The following is a 23,277-nucleotide window of genomic DNA, read 5'->3' as shown; positions in this document are numbered from 1 at the left end:
GACATAGAGAATAGCTGTACAGTTTTATAATTTTATAACATAATATTCAAATATATTATACTCTATTCTTAGATCACTTTAAGTATTCTTGTTGCAACATATTCATGGTTACCCTGGGCATTACAATTGCCATCTTAAATTTCTAACAAACTAGCTCAAACTTAGCTTCAATAATACACAAAAGTCTGCTTTACACAGTTCTGTCTCTCCCCTTTGTTGTTGCCAAAAACTGCATCTTTATATATTGTGATTTCCTGCCTCATTTTTTGTCACTGAGTCGCATTCTGGGTAGCACCTTTTAAATATCTGCCCCAGGTGATCTTTATGTATAAGACCACTGAGAACCTTGCAGTGGAGATGAAGGTACAATGGAACAGTAGTTGTGGGATGTGGGAAGAAAGCAGGGTCTGCAATGACAGCAAGTAGGAAAAAGATCTTGCAAAGCTATAATATGGCAAAAACAAGGTTAAATTAGACTAGTAGTATTATTCTGTAACAGATCATCTGGCAATATGCTTAAACATTTAAAAGTATGTATACATCATATATATATATATATATCATACATATATGTATACATACATATGTATACATCATATATATATATATATCATACATATATGTATACATACATATGTATACATCATATATGTATGATATATATATCTCCAATCAGATATCCAGCCAGATAGACATCGGCATATTATAAAAATTATAAAATATGCTATTTAGACATTGGAAATCCCTAGGAACAAATTCTTTATCATTTTTCTGCCTCCACCCAATTCATATGAACATCATACGGTCACTGGTTCCAGTTCTCCTGTGCTCCTTAGAAAGCACAGAAGGCAAGGCAGTGGGAAGGACATGTTCTCCCTTCTGGAGATGTGTCATTCTGAGGGAATATGTAGAGGTCCCCCTCAAGCTCTGCTGAGCCCTGACCTCTGTGGGGAATCACTGCTCTAATGCAATCTTTTCATCTTACAGATGAGAAAACTGGAACTCAGAGGAAAATACTTGCCCAAGATTAGTGTGACAGCCTGAATTAAAATGTATTTCCTAAAGTACCTGGCTGACTCAGTCAGTACAGTAAGTAATCCCTGATCTGAGGGTTGTGAGTTCAAGCCCCATGTTGGGTGTGGAGATTACTTAAAAATAAAATCTTTTACATACATACATACATACATACATACATACATACATACAATGTATTTCCTGGGGCCCCTGGCTGGCTCACAATCAGTAGAGCATGAGACTTTTGATCTTGGGGTAGTGGGTTCAAGCCCCACTAGGGCAGAGATTATTTTTAAAAAAATTTTTTTAAATACCTATTTTCTGACTTCATTCCACTCTACCATATCTCTACTAGAATAACAGGAGGATCCTGAGTTTCCTAATGTTTTTGGAACAAGTCCAATCGTTCTTTTCAAAAGCACAGATGCCTACAATGCAATTTCCTCCAACCTGTCACTAATGATTTTTATATTAATAGCAAAAAAGAAAAAACAGTATCTTGGCTGCTGGCCACAGAAATTCCAGAACAAATAGTGGGCATAAGAGGCAGCAACTGTATTTTTAAGTCCAAGGGTGGAGGGTGAGCTTGCTCTTCCTCATCATAATTTTTTTTTATTTTTTTTAAATGTTTATTTTCGAGACAGAGAGAGAGAGAGACAGAGCACGAATGGGGGAGGAGCAGAAACAGAGAGGGAGACACGGAATCTGAAACAGACTCCAGGCTCTGAGCTGTCAGCACAGAGCTCGAACTCAGGAACGATGAAATCATGACCAGAGCCGAAGTCAGATGCTTAACTGACTGAGCCACCCAGGCGACCCATCACCATAAATTTCTACTTACTATGTTAATTCACTAAGGTTAGATTACTGTTAACTATACAATCCTTTTAGGAAAAGACCTATATTAATTACTGAAAGCACCTGGCAATATTACCCCATGTAACAGTTGCTAAATAATGTCACTTCATACTATGATAGAAGGTAAATATACTTTTTAGCAAAAACAATACAGACAGAAGTGGGGGTGGGGGGAATAGTGTCTAGTTTAATCACACCAAGGGTACATCCAAAATAAAAAATAACACTCTGAAACATTACTTATAACTCCAGAGCATTTTAATTCTAAAGAGTTTTAATATGTAAAAAAAGTCCCCATGGTTTCCAAATGCCCATCAAAAAGGAAATGAATAATTAGTCCCATCAAAACTGGGGGAAAATTTTTTTTAAAGGAGGTGGAAGGATGCAGGTTGACAATCATTCTCTTTCAAAAAGACAAACACTGCTTCCTCAAATAACCGCTCAGAATGTCAATGGAGAGGAATTAGCAGGGAAAGTAAGTGTCCATATTTGCGTTGTATATTGTATTGGGCAATTAAATGCCAACTTAGCTATTTAAGAATGACTCGCTAAAACGTTGAAAAAATGAAAGACTTCATCCTTGTCATAGACTGCCACTTCAGTGGAACATTCGGTGCACATGACGGGGTGATAGATTTCTTCCACTTCTGCCTCTACCTGCTCTGGAGCATCTTCACGATTAGACCTCATCTTCTTATGGCCTCGCCTTTTCTTCCTGTTCTCTGGGGTTTTGTATCTTAGAACCTCCTCTTTGTTGACAGAACAATTCATCACAAACATTGCTCTATACTGAGTTTTGTATGATTCATGCCTAAGAGGAAAAACAAACGGAGAATTGCGATTTATGTCCTATTTTAATAGGTTATCTATTTAGATAAAAAAAAAAGTTTTTAACTCAAGTATAGTTGATACAGTGTATATTAGTTTCAGATGTACTACACAGTGATTCAACAGGTTTACACCCTATGTATGCTCACCATGAGTGTAGCTACCATGTCACCATACAATGCTATTACAATATCATTTTTATTCCCTATGCTGTACCTTTTTATCCCCATGACTTACTCACTCCGTACCTGGAAGCCTGTATCTCCCACTCTCCTTCACTCATTTTGGCCATCCCCCACCACCCTCTCCTCTGGCAACCATCAGTTTGTTCTCTGTAATTATGGGTCAGTTTCTGCTTTTTGTCTGTTAATTCATTTATTGTTTTTTAGATTTTACATATAGGTGAAATCATACAGTATCTGTCTTTCTTTGACTTATTTCTCTTAGCATAATACCCTTTAGATCCATCCATGTTGTTACAAATGGCAAGATCTCATTCTTCTTATGGCTGAATATTCCACTGTGTATATTAGCATATTGTCTTTATCTATCAATCAAGGGACACTTGGGTTGTTTCATATCTTGGCTAATATAAATAATACTACAATACACACAAGAGTACATGTACCTTTTCAAATTAGTTTTCATTTTCTTTGGATAAAAACCAAGAAGTGGAATTAGTGGATCATAAGTTATTGCTATTTTTAATTTTTTGAGGAATCTCTATACTGTTTTCCACAGCAGCTGCACCAATTACATTCCCACCAACAGTGCACAAGAGTTCTTTTTCTCCACATCCTCACGAACACTTGTTATATCTTGTCTTTTTGATTCTAGCCATTCTGACAAGTGTATGAATACCTCATTGTGGTTCTGATTTGCATTTCCATGATGATTAATGATGTCGAGCATCTTTTCATGTGTCTGTTTGACATCTATAGGTCTACTTTGGAAAAATGTCTAGTCAGATACTCTGCCCATTTTTTAATTGGATTATTGGTTTTTTTGGTATTAAGTTGTATTAGTTCTTTATATATTTTGGATATTAATCCCTTATCAAATGGATCGTTTGCAAATATCCTCTCCCATTCAGTGGGTTTATTTTGTTGATGGATTCCTTCACTGCACAAAAGATTTTTATTTTGGTGTAGTTTACTCTTGCTTTTATCTTCCTTGCCTTAGAAGACCATCTAGAAAAATGTTGTTATAGCCGATGTCACACTACTGCCTATGTTTTCTTCTAGCCGTTTTATGCTTTCAGGTCTCACATTTAGGTCCTTCATCCATTCTGAGTTGATTTTTGTGTATGATGTAAGAAAGTGGTTCAGTTTCATTCTCGCATGTAGCTATCCAGTTTTCCTAGCACCATTTATTGAAGAGACTATCTTTTCCCCCAGTGTATATTCTTGCATCTCCAATTAGTTAAACTTTGAGAAGACCAAAAACTTACTGAAATACAACCAAAGTACAAACAGAACAAAATGGGAAATTTAAAGAAATGTTAAGGGTTATTTAAGAATAGGAAAAAACTGGGGCGCCTGGGTGGCTCAGTCAGTTAAGCATCTGACTCTTGATTTCAGCTCAGGTCATGACCTCACAGTTCGTGGGAGTAAGCCCCACATCGGACTCTGCACTGAAAGCACGGAACCTGCTTGGGATTCTCTCTCTCCCCCTCTCTTTGCCCCTCCCTCACTCATACTCTCTCTCTTCCTGAAAATAAACATTAAAAAAAAAAAAAAAAAAAGAGTAGGAAAAATGTGTTAATAGATAATAAAGAATGAATATATCCTCTCTTCTATTGCTTTAAAAGTAACTTTTATCTCCAAAAATAATTTCATTTGCTCTTCAAACTTAGAAAGACAAGAAAAGTTATTGGAAACTTGAGAGCTAATGTTTTGACTGTCTTTTCACATTGTGGCCTGAGACTGCCCTCCTCTCATGACAACTGATGCCATTCTTGTCACCATTTTAGTAAAAGCTACAGTTTTAAAAGCTTAAAGAGCTTCTAGGGGCGCCTGGATGGCTCAGTCAGTTAAGCGTCCAACTTCAGCTCAAGGCACGATCCTGAGGTTCATGGGTTTGAGCCCCATGTCAGGCTCTGTGCTGACAGCTCAGATGCTATGTCTCCCTCTCTCTCTGTCCCTCCCCTGCTCATTCTCTTCCTCCTCTCTCAAAAATAGATAATAAACATTTAAAAAATGAGAAATAAAAATAAAGAATTTGACGAAATTCAACACCAATTCATGGTAAAAATACCCAATAAACTAAAAATAGAAGGAACTTCAATACAATAAAGGTCATATATGAAAATTCCACAGCTAACATCATATTCAAAAATGAAAATTTTTCCTCTAAGATCAAGAACAAGACTAAAAATATCTGCTTTCACCATTTCTATCCAACATAGTACTTGAAGTTCTAATCAGAGCAATTAGCTAAGAAAAAGAAATAAAAGGCATCCACACTGGAAACAAATAATTCACAGATGACATGATCTTGTATGTAGAAAATTCTGAGCATTACACAAAAAAACTATTAGAGCTAATAAACTACTTCAGCAAAGTTTCAGGGTACAAAATCAACACACAAAAATCTGTTCATTTCTATACATGAGCGATGAACAATCCAGAAAGGAAAACAGAATAGAGGTTACCACAGGCTGGGGTAGGAAGGGGTAGAGAATGGGGAATTTTGTCTAATGGGTACAAGGTTTCTGTTTGCAATGACAAAAAAGTTTCTAAAATGGACTGTGGTGATAGCTGCACAATATTGTGAATGTAGTTCATGTCACTGAATTGTACACTTAAAATGGTTAAAATGGGGTACAAGAGTACCCACTCTCACCAGTCCTAGTCGACATAGTACTACAAGTCCTAGCCAGAGCAATCAGGCAACAAAAATGAAATAAAAGGAATCCAAATAGGGAAGAAGTAAAACTGTCTCAGTTTGTAGATGATATAATCTTATACGCATAAAATTTTAAAGACTCCACCAAAAAAAATATTAAAATATTGTTAAAATAAATATAAAATTCAATGAAGTTTCAGGACACAAAACCAATTACAGGGGCGCCAGGGTGGCTAAGCGTCTGAATCTTGATTCTGGCTCAGGTCATGATCTCATGGGTTCAGGAGATAGAGCCCTGCATCGGGCTTTGCACTGACAGCACAACGCCTGCTTGGGATTCTCTGTCTCCCTCTCTCTCTGCCCCTCCCCCACAGCTGCTCTCAAAACTTCAAAAAAAATTTTTTAAAAAGGGGGGGCCCAGGTGGCTCAGTCAGTTAAGCATCCCCCTTCAGCTCAGGTCAAGATATCACAGTCTGTGAGTTCAAGCCCCATGTCAGGCTCTGTGCTGACAGCTCAGAGCCTGGAGTCCGCTTCGGATTCTGTCTCCCTCAGTCTCTGCCCATCCCCTGCTCATGCTCTGTCTCTCTCAAAAATAAATAAATGTTTAAAAAAAGATTAAAAATAAAAATTACAAAAATCTGCTCTCTATACATTAAAAGTAAACTATCTGAAAAAGAAATTAAGAAAACAATCCCATTCATGATGGCATCCAAAATAATAAAACACTTGGGAATAAATTTAACCAAGGAGGTGAGAGATTTATACACAGAAAACTGTTAAGACATTCATGAAAGAAAACGAAGAAAATACACGTAAATGGAAAGATAACCCATGTGCACGCATCAAAAGAATTACTATTGTTGGGGCACCTGGGTGCTCAGTGGTTTAAGTGTCAGACTTCAGCTCAGGTCATGATCTCACAGTCCATGAGTCTGAGCCCATCAGGCTCTCTGCTGTCAGTGCAAGAGAGCTTGCTTTGGACTCTCAGTCCCCCACCCCACTCTCTGCCCCTCCCCTACTTCCCCAGTGGTGTTCTCTCTTTCTCTCTCTCTCAAAAATAAATAAACATTAAAAAAAATTTTTTTTTAATTTTTTAAAGAATTACTGGGTCACCTGGGTGGCTCAGTAATTTGAGCATCTGACTTTGGCTCAGGTCATGATCTCGCAGTCCGTGAGTGCAAGCCCCATGTTGGGCTCTGTGCTGTCAGCTCAGAGCTTGGAAACTACTTCAGATTCTATGTCTCCCTCTCTCTCTGCCCCTCCCCCACTTGCATTCTGTCTCTCCCTGTCTCTCAAAAATACAGAAATGTTAAAAAAAAAAAAAGAATTACTATTGTTAAAATGTCCATACTACCCAAAGCTTTCTAGAGTCAATAGAAATAGAAAAAAATCTTATATAGAAAAAAACCTCAAATTTGTGTGGAATCACAAAAAACTCCAAATAGCCAAAGCAACCTTGAGAAAGAACAACAAAGCTGTAAGTATCACACTTCCTCATTTTAAACTGTACTACAAAGCTTTGATCATCAGGGGTGTCTGGGTGGCTCAGTCAGTTAAGCGGTTAAGCCTCTGACTTCAGCTCAGGTCATGATCTCACAATTCATGAGTTCAAGCCGTGCGTCGGGTTCTGTGCTGACAGCTCGGAGCCTGGAGCCTGCTTTGGATTCTGTGTCTCCCTCTCTCTCCTCTGCCCACACTCTCTGTATTCATTTAAATGAATAAACATTTAAAAATTTTTAAAAAAACAAAAACAACAAAGCTATGATAATCAAAATAATATGGGACTAGCATAAAAACAGACTCACAGACTCACAGAACAGAGAACCCAGAAGTAAACTCATGCATACACGGTCAACTAATATTTGACAAGGGAGCCAAAAATATTCAATGCTGGGAAGATAATATCTTCAATGAATGGTTTTGGAAAAATTGGACAGTCATTTGCAAAATAATGAAACTGGACTACTGTCTTACTCCACTCACAAAAATTAATTCGAAATAGATTAAAGACTTAAATTTAAGACATGAAGTGTAAAACTACTCAAACATAGGGAAAAAGCTCAACATGAGTCTTAGCAATAACTTTTTGGATAAGCACAAGCAACAAAAGCAAAAATAAACAAGTTGCGGGAGCTTAGGTGGCTCAATCAGTTAAGCATCCAACTTTTAATTTCAGCTCAGGTCACAATCTCATGGTTGTGAAATGGAGCCACACATCAGGCTCTGTGCTGGAGGTGGAGCCTGCTTGGGATTGTTTCTCCCCCTCTCTCTGCCCTTCCCCCACTCATAGTATCGAAATAAGTAAACTTTTTTTTTTTAAGTTAAAAAAATTAAATAATGTAAGTGGGACTATATCAAACTAAAAAGCTTCAGCACAGCAAAGAAACAATCAACAAAAGGAAAAGGCAATCTATGGAATGGGAGAAAATATTTGCAAATCATGTATCTGATAAGGGGTTAACAGGTTAACATTCAAGGAACTCCTACAACTCATTAGCAGAAAATAAACAATCCAATTAGAAAATGGGCAAAGGAGGGGCGCCTGGGTGGCTCAGTCGGTTAAGCGTCCGACTTCAGCTCAGGTCACGATCTCACGCTCCGTGAGTTCGAGCCCCGCGTCGGACTCTGGGCTGATGGCTCGGAGCCTGGAGCCTGCTTCTGATTCTGTGTCTCCCTCTCTCTCTCTCTGCCCCTCCCCTGTTCATGCTCTGTCTCTCTCTGTCTCAAAAATAAATAAACGTTAAAAAAAAATTTAAAAAAAAAAAAAAAATGGGCAAAGGACCTGAATATTTTTCCAAAAAAAGATATACAAATGGCTAATAGGTACATGAAAAGGTGTTCACCATCCTTAATCATCAGGGAAATGCAAATCAAAACTACAGAGAGATGTCACTTTCTACCTGTTAGAATGGCTATTATCAAAAAGACAAGGGATAACAAAAGTGAAACCTTGTGCACTATTGGTGGGAATTTAAATTGGTACAGCCACTATGAAAACAATATGGAGACTCTTCAAAATACTAAAAATATAACTACCGTATGATCCAGCAATCCCACTTCTGGGTATATATCTGAAGGAAATGACATCACTATCTCAAAGAGGTATATGTACCCCTACCTCAGCCAGGTGATAAAGGTCAACATTACCAGTCATAAATCTGTTGATTTTTGGTTGATAGTCTGCGCCCTTGATATAATGTAATGAAAACAACACTTTAGCTCTATGGTCTTCTCTCCAAAACCTACTGCAACAGAATTCTTAACAGCCAAAACATGAAACAAACTAAGTGTCCATGCATAGGTGAATGGATAAAGAAAACATGGTGTATAGATACAATGGAGGAGGAGGAGGAGGAGGAGGAGGAGGAGGAGGAGGAGGAGGAGGAGGAGGAGGATCCTGCCATTTGTGAAAACATGGATGAACCGTGAGAGCATTATACTAAATATGTTAGACAGAGACAGAAAAATCCTGAATGATTTCACTTATATGTGGAATCCAAAAAAAAAAAAAAACAACAAAAAACCTGAACTCCTAAACACAGAGTGTAGATTTGTGGTTGGTGGGGGAAGGGTGGATGGGTGAAGACAGTCAAATGGTACAAACTTCCAGTTATAAGATGGAGAAGGTCTGGGGATATAATATTGTTTAAATAGTTACCAACATTGTACTACATCCTTGAAAGTTGCTAAGAGAGATCTTAAAAGTTCTCAATATATACACACGCAAAAGGTATTAAATTTTTAAATGATCTAGTTGACAATAAACTAAATATACAAATGATGGACTCTTTAATAAAAAAATTTTGATGGTTAAAATGGGACATCTTATATGTATTTTATCACAATTTTTTTAAAAAGAGTGTATTTGAGGGGTGCCTGGGTGGCTCAGTAGGTTGAGCATCCACCTTTGGCTCAGGTCATGATCTCACAGTCTGTCAGTTGGAGCCCTGCATCGGGCTCACTGCTCTCAGTGCACAGCCCGCTTTGGATCCTCTGTCCCCCTCTCTGTCTGCTCCTCCCCCACTCGTTCTTGTTCTCTCTCTCTCTCTCTAAAATAAATAAAACATTTTTAAAAATGTGTATTTGAGAGATTATGTCATTCCACAACATACATGCAGTTTCACTGAATCTGTGTCAGTAATGGTTAAGTGTTTTATTAAAAAACTACTTATAATAAAACTACATATAACCAAAAGTATTTGCATAAAGATTAGTCATATAGCAGCAAGGATATAAGAGGACAGAACTTTATTAGAATTCCTAAGTATATACCTCAAAAGTCTATTTCTGATTTAAACAAAAGATCACCAAGTTGTTTTCATTGTGTGCATGTGTATGTACGTGTGTGTGTGTGTGTGTGTTGTTACCCTTTATCCATTACCTTTGGCAATCAAGGCATAGTGTGGTCATGCAGGCAGGGCAGTTCAGGACAGCATCACTATTTGGAACAGGCTGTTGTTGTTGATGTGGCCTCTGTATTCCAAAACCATGGTAGCTAGAACAGAAAAAGAAAGGGGGGCAAGGGGTGCACATTAAAGCCAGATCTTGATTTCTTTTTCTTTTTTATTTTAAGGAGGCCCCACTCCCTCCTTTTAAGGGGCTCAAACTCACAATTCCAAGATTAAGAGCCACATGCTCTATGGATTGAGCCAGCCAGACACCCCCAGTAGCATGATTTCTAATGCCACTCTCCAATAAAAGAAACTAGTACTCCTCTGAAAAATAACTGATTCTAGGAATGAGGCATACAAGATGAACCTGGAGCATCCTGTAGTACCAGAAAGTAAGGAAGGAAGTGCTCAAAAACAACGAGGTAGGTATGTCAAGGGGGCACAGAAGTCAACTGAAAAGAGTTCCCAGTGGACAAAGCTGAAACAATGAGAACAACAAAATAATGTAGTATTGGATTATAACCTGAAGTATAAGTAAATACCCATGAGTCCATACTGATATAAATGACTGAACAAATTGAAGGAACAATGAAGGAACAAAGGAAGGAAGGAAGGAAGGAAGGAAGGAAGGAAGGAAGGGACAAATCTCCCATAAAGAAGAATAATTAATGAAGATACTCTCCCCTTAAGGAAGCGGAGCATAACTCCCCACTCCACAAGTTTGGGCTGCACATAGTGACTTCCTTCCAAAGAGTACAATATGGAAAGGAGGGGCAGAGGGTAACTTTACAGTTGAGAAACCTGACAAACACTTCCATACCATGGCAATCAAGGTCAATATTAGGTCACTATTAATAACTGATCACAAAATGATGAAAATTGCACTTTATCTCTATGGTCTTCCTCCCCCAAATTCATAATCCCAGTCTAATCATGAGAAAAACATCAAACAAATTCCAATAGAATGGCCTCCTACAATGTATCTGTCCAGCATTCCTGAAAAATGTTAAGGTCATCAAAACCAAGAAAAAGTGTGAAAACTGTCAGAGCCAAGAAGAGCCTAAAGGGACATGACAATTAAAAGTAACATGGCACGCTCGCTTTGGCAGCACATATACTAAAAAACTAACATAGCATCCTGGATGGGCTCTTGGAACAGAAAATGGACAGAAGGTAAAAACTAAGGAAATGTGAATAAACTATGTTTATAATAATGTATAAATACCAGTTCATTAATTGTGACAAATGTACCATATTAATGTAACATGTTAACAGGTGAAACTGTGTGTGTGTGTGTGTTGTTGTGGGAAGGTATATGGGAACCATGTTATTATTGGCTCAATTTTTCTGTAAATCTAAAACTCTTCTAAAAGCATAAAGTCTATTAATTTGAAAAACCTAGTAAAGCTACATTTAAAAAACAAGCATGTAAGCTCTAAGTGCCTAAGGATTTTGGTCTGTTTTGTTCCTTGCTGTATTTCAAGAATACAAAACAGTGTCTAGTACATAAGTGTCCAATAAATATTCGCTGACTGCAAAATTACAGCACGAATCTACCTATGAAAGTAAAGTATGAAAGTATATATTCTTAAAAGGGACTTATGGTAAACTCCTAAAACCTCAACAACAGAAAATAAATCATGTGGCATTACTTTCTAAATCCTTTAAATGTCTCTGGGGAAAAATACTGAAAACATGTAGTACATACTTTAAAACTGTTGTTAAATACCTCCAATGCTTAACAGATTTCAAAACCCAAACCCAAGAAAGTAACTTATTCATTCAATAGCTACTTAATGAGAGCCCATTTTACAAAGTGCAAGATGCCTGGGATAAAGCAGTGAACAGACAGGCATGATTACTGCCCTTGTGATACTTAAAAAGTAGTGAGTTCATTATTTTAAGTTGGTTTCTGTGGTCTCAAAAGGCAACTACTGCTTGATGCAGGAATGTGAGTAAGTCAATAAAATGTTATTTCTTCTCAAGATTATATAACAAAAGGGGTGCCTGGCTGGGTCATGAGTTCAAGCCCGACATTGGGAGTAGAGTTTACTTTAAAAAAATTGTTTTTTAAAGATTATATAATAAAGATACATTCCATCTTACCTCACTGACAAATTCTTTTACCAGAATCAAGAGCTACACTATAATTTCCTTAACTATCTCAATACTCATAGCACTTAAAATGTTTATTTTACACTGGGGATATTCATGGGGCAGGGGCGCTTGGGTGGCTCAGTCAGTTGAACATCTGACTTTGGCTCAGGTCATGATCTCACAGTTCATGAGTTCGAGCCCCACATCAGGCTTTGCATTGACAATGCAGAGCCTGCTTCAGATGATCTTTCAAAAATAAACAAACATTAAAATACACACATACACACACACACACACACACACACACACACAAATATATTCATTAGGGGTGCCAAGGTGGCTCAGTTGGTTAAGCATCCAACTTCAGCTCAGGTCATGATCTCACAATTTTTGAGCTTGAGCCCCACATCAGGCTCTCTGCTGTCAGCCACAGAGCCCGCTTCGGATCCTCTGAGCCCTGCCCTCTGCTGCTCCCCCATGTGCACCCACACACTCTCTCTCTCTCAAAAATAAATCATCTGAATGAAATTTGCTGGTAATTTTCAAAGTAAACAATTCAGCAGTGTTTTTCTCAAAAATTTTAATGTATGTCCATATGAACATATACACATACAGTGAAAATGTGAATGTTGTAAATACCACCTTCTAATCATTTTTCTCTGAAGATTCTAAATATTAAAGGTAAGTTCTTACCCTCTTCTCTGTGCATCAACCCAGGCCTGATCTCTGTTATCTTTCTCAGGATCATACAGTAATTCATCATTTGTTGGAATCCTGTGTCGTTTCTTCTTTTTCTTCTTGGTCACCTGTGCTAATTTTGAAAATGTTAAGGATATGGCTAGGTATGTCTAAATTACACACCTTTTTAAGACAGAATGTAGAATTCCCACCTACCTTTTTTTTCTACTTATATTTTCCTAAAAAAAAAATTTTTAACTATTCCTCCAAATAAAGTTCTTATCCAATTAACAAAGCATCAGGACACCTGGGTAGCTCAGTCACTTAAGCATCCGGCTCTTGATTTCAGCTGAGGTCATGGTCTTACTATTCGTGGGTTCAAGCACAGGATCAGACTAGGATTCTATCCCTCCCTCCCCCTCTGCACCTCCCCTGTGTGAACGTCAAAATAAATAAATAAACTTAAAAAAAACCAAGGGATTAAAATGAAGGTGACAGAAGAGGCAAGAATTGTTTCTTCACTAAAAACTGTTGTTATCTCAAAAACCAAATTCAAATAATGAGGATTCAGAGTCTCAGAAAGGTCAAAGGGAGCCAAGATTAGAAAATTTTGATGTATAAAGTCTCAACAAGTTCCTATCTATAAAATGGTAGTGAAATCAAAATAAAATATTTCAAAAATGAATGAAAAAACACTATGATAATCCACATACACTAGACTTTTAAAATGTACTTAGGTCAATACTTAGGTAATAATACATACAAACATAAAATTGTTTCTTCACCATATAAATGTGTTGTCTGTGTATTCCAGTGTAACTACTGATATAATTAAATTAGTTGTAGTCCTTATTATGTTTACCTTTGCTCAGATTTTATACAAAATCAATTCTAAAGAACAGAGGCTGATTAAAAAAAAGCAAGAAGTCAGAAAAAATTCTGCAAAATATATTTATAAGTTTCTAAATTTCCTATAAAAATATAGAAACTATTTGCAGGTGTGAAACCAAATATTGCTGCATTAAGGAACCTTAAGGAAGAGTGTGGCCAAGAGCCCTGAGTCAGGACACCCCGTCCTTCTCCCTGGGCACACCCATGCAGTACCCTTGCCGGTCCCAAGGCCTCATATGTGCATTCCCATCTGTTTTTATTCATCATTCCTGCTTTTGTTTTCACATCAATGGCCTACCATTTCTTAGAAGACAAAACTCAGAGGGAAATCCTAAAATCCAATAATTGTTAGGTAAATGTTTTTTCCATAAAATATAACGGCTAAACCTGGTAAACATGCTACTTACCTGTTTTGTCTTCATCCTCAGAATCAGAATCAAAATATATATCATCGTAGTACTTTGTCAGAGCTGTTCCAACTTTTCCAGTTCCTGAAGAAGACCCTAGTTACGCAAGGGAAGTTTAAAGACTAAACCATACATAACTGACAAGAAAAAAAACTCAGTATATTCTTCCATCACCTCAAAGCAGTATCAACTCATTCCCAATCTCATTTGGATGGAAAAATACTTTCACATCAATGACTTACTGAATGTTTGTGCCCTGTGCAATTACAGAGAACTGTAATTGTTAATTATAGAAATGGATCAAGTGTTCCAAATCATGAGAAAATTATTCTCTCACCCTTCCCACAAATCTAATTCAATAAAATAGCCTATTTCCAGATTGCCACCATATAGCTCTCTAACTTTCAGCCATGCAGTACACGTGAAGAATAGGGAATAAACATCTTGTTGTAAGGGACTTCAGGGGAAAGAGGATAAGAGCCCTAAAGAGCGGCAGAGGGAATGACACAAGAACACATTCCTTCTCTCCTCACTTGTGCCTAGTGCCATGACTCATACTGTATTCATGTCATATGCTTGTGTCCCTAATTCTTCCTCTTAATTAACATCTGCTTTTGCTTTTATTATTATTATATATGCTTTCAGTTCCTAACAGTTAATACATAGCATATACTATGGAAACCAAAGCTAAGGCACAAATCAGTTTTTGGATCAAGTACACTTTACATAAAGACAAAGTACCAAATGAAGTATGTTTCACTACTTACTAAAATGACACAATTTGTGGTGACATATTCAATGTGCCACTATCAATGCTATATAACTCGAAAAATACCTCTCTAAGCTTGTGTGTCTTTTTCTTTTTTTCTTTTTTATCCTGGGGTAAAAATAAAGGAGGGAGTTCTGAGTGGCTCAGTTAGTTGAGCATCTGACTCTTGATTTCGGCTCAGATCTTATTTATTTTGAGAGAGAGAGAGAGAGAGAGAGAGAAGGAGAGAGTGAGTGAGCGCATGCGTAGGAGTGGGGCAGAGAAAGAGAGGGAAAAAGGAGAATCACAAGCAGGCTCCAAGCTGTCAGCGCAGAGCCCAACCTGGGGCTTGACGTCATGAACCATGAGATCATGACCTGAACCAAAATCAAATTGGAACACTCAACCAACTGCGCCGCCCAGGCATGCCACAAATAAACTCTAAAAAAAAAATTACAAAAGGAAATCATGCAAGTAAACAATACTAAACAGTGTCATTTCAACGACACAGGAAAATTCTTCACTAGTCATCAAAGAAACTATGCTCAGGTTGCCAAATACATTTATTCATTCACTCGGTAAATATTTAATGAGCACATACTCAAAGTGCTGGGATGCAACAGGGCACAAATGAGGTTCCTGCCTTGTAAAGCTTAGAAAAATATCTATATGAGGGGCACATGGGTAGCTCGGTCAGTTGGATGGCTGACTTCGACTCAGGTCACAATCTCACGGTTTTTGAGTTCAAGCCCTGCATCAGGCTCTGGGCTGACAGCTCAGAACCTAGAGTCTGCTTCGGATTCTGTGTGTCACTCTCTCTCTCTGCCCCTCCCTGACTCACACTCTGTCTCTCTCAATACTGAATAAATGTTTAAAAATATGTATATATATCTATATGAAAATCTAAAAGTTTACCTGTTTCCAGAGAGGATAACTTGTCCTCCATTGTTTTTATGGTGGAATTTAATTCAGCTTCCATTTCTTTTTCAAATTCATCTTCACTAGATGATTCACTTTCTCCAGTAAGACATTCTCTGATGAGTTTTCGTTTTTGGTCAGGAGTTCCATGTAAAAGCACATCCACTTCATCTTCAGAACTAGTATACGTTTAAATCATAAGGCACATGAATACTAAAAAATTAAAATAACTTATAACTCCCATCATCTCCTTACCCAACAGTTTTAAGTTTTACAAGGTTGCCTTTATCTATTATATTACAGACAGCTATTCTCATTTAAAGATCAACCCTTTCTGCATATTTCTAAATATATTTTTAATGTCTGCATAACATTTCATCTTACAGATGCTGTACATTTATTTCTAACTCTTTGCTATTATGCTACAATGAATATCTCTGTAGAGTATATGTAATTTTCTGTTGATTTCCTTAGGATAAATGTCTAGAATTAGACATACAAGCATCTTTCTGACTTCTTGAATTATCACACTGTTATTTCCAAAAGTTTTGTATCAATTCATACTTCCATCAGCAATGAAAATTTTACTGTTTTTTAAAGATTTTTAAAACTCTAAGTACTTAAATAAAACTTAGTATATATAACCAATATATAGCTAATATAACCACACAAAATGTTAACAGATAAAAGGCACAATGCTACAGAGAACTATTAAGAGAAAGTTATATTACAATTGCTCCTGAGCAATTATTGCCAATATACTTGGCCTTTTGCATCTGTCCCCATTACCAACAGTATGACAGTGGGGCACCTGGGTGGTTCAGTCATTAAGCAGCCAACTCTTGATTTCGGCTCAGGTCATGATCTCACAATTTGTGAGTTTGAGCCCTGCATCCAGCTCTGCACTCACCGTGCAGAGTCTGCTTTAGATTCTCTTTCTCCCTCTCTCTGCCCCTCCTCTGCTCTTTCTCTCTCTCAAAATAAATAAGCTTAAAAAAATTTTTTTAAATAAATAACAGTATGACAGAATTAAACCAGATATCAAAAAGAATGAAATGTTATCAAAATGAGTGAAATGCCTAAGATATTTTTAATATAATCAACAATTCATAAATAATGTTCAATTATTTGTGGTCTGATGAATAGTTGCAGACTACCCCTGGTTTTTGTTTCTCTATTTTCTTCTTCTACAACAATGCTTTTGAGCCTCCAGCAGAAGGTAAATCAGAAAACTGCAGTTCACACCAATCAAGTCTGCTAGTGATAGAGGCCTTAGCCAGGTTCTACTCTCAAGAGAATTCCCCATCTAACAACATTCCTCATCCTGACCAGCATGCTCCCTTTCTCCAGTACCACTATATTCATTTGGGTTCTCTTAACTCTGCCTGTCCCACCATATCCTAAGGATCTCCAGGCCTCCAAACTCTTCCATTTCAGTACACTCTTAATCCTGTTGCCAGAAAGTTATTCCTAAAGAACTCTCATCATACCACTAGCCAATTCCCAAAGAAATCATCCATGGCCAAACTTCTGAGCACAGCATTCAAAAAAGCCTTTCCCATTTGGTTTCAACTTATCTTTTCAACGTTACCTCTCACCCACCAGTGGTCTCCAACGGGGAGCATTTTGTTCTCCAGAGAACATATGGCATAGCTAGAGACATTTTTGATTGCCACAAATTGGGGCAGGGGGTGGAGGAGGGGCTACTGGCTTCTAGTGGGTAGAGGTCAGGGATGCTGCTAAACATCCTATAATGCACAGAATAACCCCCTCAATAGAGAATTATCTGATCAAAGATGTCAATTCTACTGACGCTGAGAAACTCTGATTTTCCCTATATTCAAGTGTTTCCAAAGGGCAAAATGCAGATTATCTTAAGGAGTACCAAGACAGACCACTAAATAACTTTGAAGCCATTGCTGGTGGGAATGTAAAATGATAAAGCTTCTATGGAAAACAGCTTGACAGTTTCTTATAAAACTAAACATGCAACCACCATACAATCCAGCAATCACACTCCTGGGCATTTATCCCAGAAAACTGAAAACTAACATTCACACAAAAACCTCTACATGAGTGTTTACAGATACTTTATTCACAAGAGTCAAAACTAGAAACAATTAGACATCCTTCAATAAGGGAATGGTTAAGGGGTGCCTGGGTGGTTGAGCCAGTTGAGCAACTGACTCTTGATTTCAGCTCAGGTCATGATCCCAGGGTCATGGGATAGAGGCCTATGTCGGGCTCTGTGCTGAGTGTGGAGTCTGCTTAAGATTCTCTCTCTCTCTCTCTCTCTCTCTCTCTCTCCCTCTGCCCCCTGCCCCACTCACACTATCTAAAATTAAAAAATATTTTTAAAAATTTTTAAATACGGGAATAGGTAAAACAAATGTAAAATAGTACTCGGCAATAAAAAAGGAATGACTTACTGACACCTGCAATAATGTGGATGAACCTCCAGGTATTACGCTGAATGACAAAAACCAATCCCAAAAGGTTACATACTGCATGATTCTGTTTACATAATATTCTTGAAAAGGACAAAATTATAGAAGTGGAAAATAGATTGGTAGTTACCAGCAGTTAAGTAGTGCATGGGAGAGAGGGGACAGGAAGTGAGCAATGAGGGATCCTTGTGGTAATGGAAATGTTCTATATCTTGACCCCATTAATGTCGATATCCCAGGTGTGATATTACAGCAAAGTTTTATCAAATATGTTAACATTGAGGGAAACTGGGTGGAGAAGACACAGAATCCCTCTGTATTATTTTTTGTTTAACTTTTCTTATAGCATAATTTACTGTCACAAGTACATGCATTTAAATATACAATTAGGATGCCTGGGTGTCTCAGTTAAGCGTCCAACTTGGTTTCAGCACAGGTCATGATCTCATGGTTGGTAAGATCAAACCCCAGTTCGGGCCCTGCACTGGCATCTCAGAGCCTGCTTGGGTTCTGTTCTGTCTCTCTGCCTCCCTGCCACTCTCCCCCTCTCTCTCATTCTCTCTCTCTCAAAATAAATAAATATTTTTTTAAAAGAAATTTAACTCAAAAAAATCTAATGTTTGTTTATTTGAGAAAGAGAGAAAGTAGGGAAGGGGCAGAGAATGAGAGAATTCCAAGCAGGCTCCATGCTGTCACTGGCAGGGCCCAACTCAGGGCTTGATCTCACCAACCATGAGATCATGACCTGAGCCGAAATTAAGACCCGGACACTCAGCCAAGTGAGCCACCCACGCACCCCAACCTAAGGAAAAGTATTAAATGAATAGTAACACGGGGAAATATAGAGACAGTAACGGCTAAATAACTCAAGTCCAGGAAACCCTGCAATATTCCAATCAAACTGAATTACTAATTGAGGCCTACTAATTCATATACCTCCTTTCACAGACCAGACCCATTAACTGACACTCTTTCTCTCAGGAAACCTTGGAATCCATCCTTACTCCCCACAAGAGAAATCTTCACAGCAGTCTAATCTCCCAAGCCTTCAACCCCTCCCAGGATAACACGAGGAAACATTATAATTGAAGAGAGGTCAGTTTCACAAAAAGCTTAGTTGAACAGAATGTTTTAGATTTATTAATAGGATCTGCTGCCAGCTTTAAAAAGTGGATAAATTTTCCTGGAACTCTCTTGCCAACATAACTGCAAGCTTCCCCCAGGTAGGATTAATCCCTCCTTTCTGGAAATTCCCACAGAATTTGATTTGTGACTATCTCAGGCCACTGTTTTCTACAATACTCTTCTGAGATACATACTTCTTTTCAAGATATTTATCTTCCGAGATACGTGTCTGATTTCCCCTACTATAGTGCAAGCCTGTAGAAAACCGTAGCCCAGAGAAAGCACAGATAGGCGTTCAAAAAGGGAGGCTGAATAGTCCCTTATTTCTGTTTATGGCAGTTTCGTCTTCAAGATTGTCAGTTCACAGTAAGTCCCATAAGCCTCACAACATACTTAAGATATAGTTATTATATTGCCTTTTTCTGTTTATTTATTTTGGAGACAGCGGGGGTGGGGGTGGGGGGGTTCTTAATCAGGCTGCACGCCCAGCGCTGTGCCCAACATAGGGGGATCTCACGACTCTAGAGATTATGACCTGAGGGGAAATCAAGAGTCCCAGGCTTAACTGACTGGGCCAACCGGGAGCCCCTATTATAGTTCCTTTTTATAGATGAGCAAAAGGAGGATAACTTGCCTTCAGTCATACTGTTAGCAAGCTGCAGAGGCAGGATTCGATTCCAAGGTTTTTGAAGACTTACTCCAGAATATCTCTGTTCCCCGCGCGAGTGTCGCTCTTCCCCCCCCCCCCCACCTCACCAGAACCCCTCTCGGCGTCGCACAGGCAACAGCGAGGCGCAAAAGGCGCCCAACTGCTGGCCCGAGGGTCCCCAAAGGCCTGGTAGTCGCAGCGAATACAGAAGGCTAAAGCCTGGCCTCGGCCCGAAGCCTCGGGGGCCGGGACGGGACAGGGACCCACCTGCTCAAAGCTGGCTCCTCATCGCTAGGCTCTTCAACTGCGTAGGGGTCATAGTCATCCTGGACCCGGTTCATGGTGGCCTGTACCCTCTGGCACCAGCTGCAAGCGGCCGCTCGGTACTTGTTTACTCCACAGGCCGCTCCGCTAAAAGGTCTGGTACCCACTTCCGCCCGCACTTCCGTGCCCTCCCTGCGCGCCTGCGCAGATCATCCTAGCAAGAGGGCGGGGAGAAAGGATCAGCCCTAGCATCCACCACAGCGGTGCGCTGCTTTCGCTTACCTGAAAAGAGCTACCTTATTACTGAAAATAGTAATTAGGACCGTCATAAGTAGCAGTCTCTGAGACGAGCACTCTAAGTACAGTGTCTCACATCGTGACATAAAGGAGCAGAAATCTAGACGCTGAGGAACAGGCAGCACATAACAAAAGCTCTTTAGGATCCTCAGTAATTTCTGAGAGTGTAAAGGAGTCCTTAGACCAAAAAGTTTGAGAACTCCGATATAAAGACAATTCAGTTGATACCTGGAAAAAAGAACCTCCGTTTTGGAGGACTGTTACAGGCTGTAACAGAGGGGAGGAAATAAAAGTCTCTGGCTTGGTAACTTCTATTTTGTGTCATTCTTTTGGGAGGATTAAGAGTTATTTTTATTTTCATTTTATTATATCTTTGGTACTTGCAGATTTCTTCCAATGAAGCAGTTATTTATAGTTGCCTGCTCAGTAATTAAGAACTATAAAGCTTAAGTGTGGAAAGCTTGAATTCTTTCCTAGATTTGTTACTGATTTGCTCTAGAGGCTTACAAAAGTCACATAATTAATGGGTCTTATGCTGGTTCCCTTGTTTATAAAATGACATTAAGGATAAAATAACTCCTACTTTTACTCCTATGTTAACAGAAACTTTGTCTCAGTCCGTCCTCTCCCTGTCCCTCCATCAGGAGTTGCACTTAACTCCCTCTACACACCCAAAGTCACATAGCACATCCTGTGGGGCTCCACCATTATGCTGTCTGCCTTCCTATGGGAACCCCATACTCCACCAGCTGGGCTGGGCCCCTTCTAGGAAGAAAAACTTTGTAAATATGAAATGGTTTGTACTAGTGTTAGTTATAAAGAATACCCTTAAGTTTAGATTCGACTATTTAAAATGGAATCCTATTAGGGGCGCCGGCTGGCTCAGTCTGTGGAGCATGTGACTCTTAATCTCGGGGTCAGGAGTTCAAGCCCCCTGTTGGGCCTGTAAGGGTTAAATTGTAGTGTAGGGCTAACCTGTAGTTTGAGAGATAACAGCTTTGTGCTAACACTGAAGGTTAAGAGATAACAGCCTTGCTTTACTCTTATAAATTACGCTTCATACTCTTGTAAATTAGGCTTCAACAATTAAGGAAACAAAAGTTCAAAGAAAAGAGCATCAGAGGCAGGGTCAAGGAGATGCACTGGTTGCAACTTAACGGCAGAAAGTCTAAAATAATCACCCCATCCGGGAACTGTTTCGAACTCATCTGGGAACTATTTCTTTGTTCTGTTCCCAGGTGATGATAAAACGATGTGATCAGCTATAAAAACTCTGTACCCCGGCTGTTCGAGGCCGCACTCTGATCAAAAGTGTTGGTCCCGATCGGTCGACCTTGCCTTTCATTGCAATAAACTTTGTTGTGACTGTCACTGGTGCCCATAATATTCTGTTTCAGGAGTCGTGTGGATGCAACAGGGCCTAGTGCTTACTTAAAAAAATAAAAATTGGGGCACCTGGGTGGCTCAGGTGGTTAAGCATCCAACTTTGGCTCAGGTCATGATCTCGAGGTTTTTGAGTTCAAGTCCCACGTTGGCCTCTGTGCAGACAGCTTGGAGCCTGCCTCAGATTCTGTGTGTGTGTGTCTCTCTCTCTGCCCCTCCTCCACTCTCTCTGTCTCCTCTCAAAAATAAAATTTAAAACTGTTTAATAAATAAAACTCTATATATAAACTTCTGATACAGTAGACTCTAGAACTTTTTTTTTTTATGATTTTGGTATATTCATTCCGGTAAAATGCCTACAAAACATAAAGTAAAACCCCCAAATAACAGTTTATGTAGCTAAAGGATGCCTAATTTGGTCTATGTAAGTCTCTTAAGGGTGAGTGAGTTATAAAACCAGGATATGCTTTATATTAAGGCAACTCAAATTTCCTTTTGTTTTCTTTTTTAATGCTTATTTATTTTTGAGAGTTGGGGATAGTGGCAGAGAGAGAGGGTGACAGAGAATCCCAGCAGGCCCCACACTGTCAGCACAGAGACACACACTGGGCTCGAACCCACCAACCACAAGATCATAACCTCACCTGAAATCAAGAATCAGTCACTCAACCAACTGAGCCACCCAGGGAACCCAAATTTCCTTTTGGAAGTCTATGTATGTGCAAGACTAAAACTCTTACTATCCAAAACATGTTTAACAGAAACATCTGAAAAAACACTGAAAACTTAGTGGCTCAGATATTCCAAATTTAGTGTTGATTTGTGCATCAGTATATATTATACAGAAAATTCCCATATGATCAGTGGTGATTTGAACACCAGCTTTTCACTCCTTATCAAATTATAAATAGGCTTTGGGGCACCTGGCTGACTTTGTGTATAGAACATGCAACTCTTGATTTCAGGGTCATGAGTTCAAGCCCCACATTGGGTGTAGAGATTACTTAAAAAATAAAGTCTTCGTCCGACTTCAGCCAGGTCACGATCTCACGGTCCGTGAGTTCGAGCCCCGCGTCAGGCTCTGGGCTGATGGCTCAGAGCCTGGAGCCTGTTTCCGATTCTGTGTCTCCCTCTCTCTCTGTCCCTCCCCCGTTCATGCTCTGTCTCTCTCTGTCCCACAAATAAATTAAAAAAAAAAAAAAAAAAAAAAAAAAAAAAACGTTGAAAAAAATAAAGTCTTTATGGGGTGCCTGGCTGGCTCAGTCGGTTAAGCGTCTGACTTCAGCTCAGGTCATGAACTCAAGGTTTGTGAGTTCAAGCCCCAAGTGCAGCTCTGAGCTCACAGCTCAGAGCCTGTTTCAGATTCTGTGTCTCCCACTTTCTTTTCCTCCCCCACACAAACTCACTCTCTCTCTCTCACTCACAAAAAAATTAT

The 23,277-nt window shown here is 38.9% G+C and overlaps 1 protein-coding gene across 1 annotated transcript; it reads right to left on the bottom strand.

Annotated features, from left to right (window-relative positions):
* Window positions 1-2,112: 2,112 nt before the first annotated feature.
* Window positions 2,113-20,341, bottom strand: EAPP (E2F associated phosphoprotein). Its single transcript, XM_060619480.2, has 6 exons — window positions 20,166-20,341; window positions 15,675-15,856; window positions 14,012-14,107; window positions 12,729-12,846; window positions 9,929-10,042; window positions 2,113-2,683 (listed from the first exon to the last, which is right to left on the bottom strand). Exons 1-6 carry the CDS (start codon window positions 20,237-20,239, stop codon window positions 2,407-2,409), a joined length of 861 nt encoding a protein of 286 aa, XP_060475463.1. The 5' UTR covers window positions 20,240-20,341; the 3' UTR covers window positions 2,113-2,406.
* Between the last annotated feature and the right edge of the window lie 2,936 nt (window positions 20,342-23,277).

The sequence above is a fragment of the Panthera onca genome, chromosome B3 (assembly GCF_046562875.1).
Source record: "Panthera onca isolate mPanOnc1 chromosome B3, mPanOnc1 haplotype 2, whole genome shotgun sequence".
NCBI lineage: Eukaryota > Metazoa > Chordata > Mammalia > Carnivora > Felidae > Panthera > Panthera onca.
The sequence above is the reverse complement of the archived record's forward strand: the minus strand, read 5'-3'. Positions and strand labels throughout refer to the sequence as shown.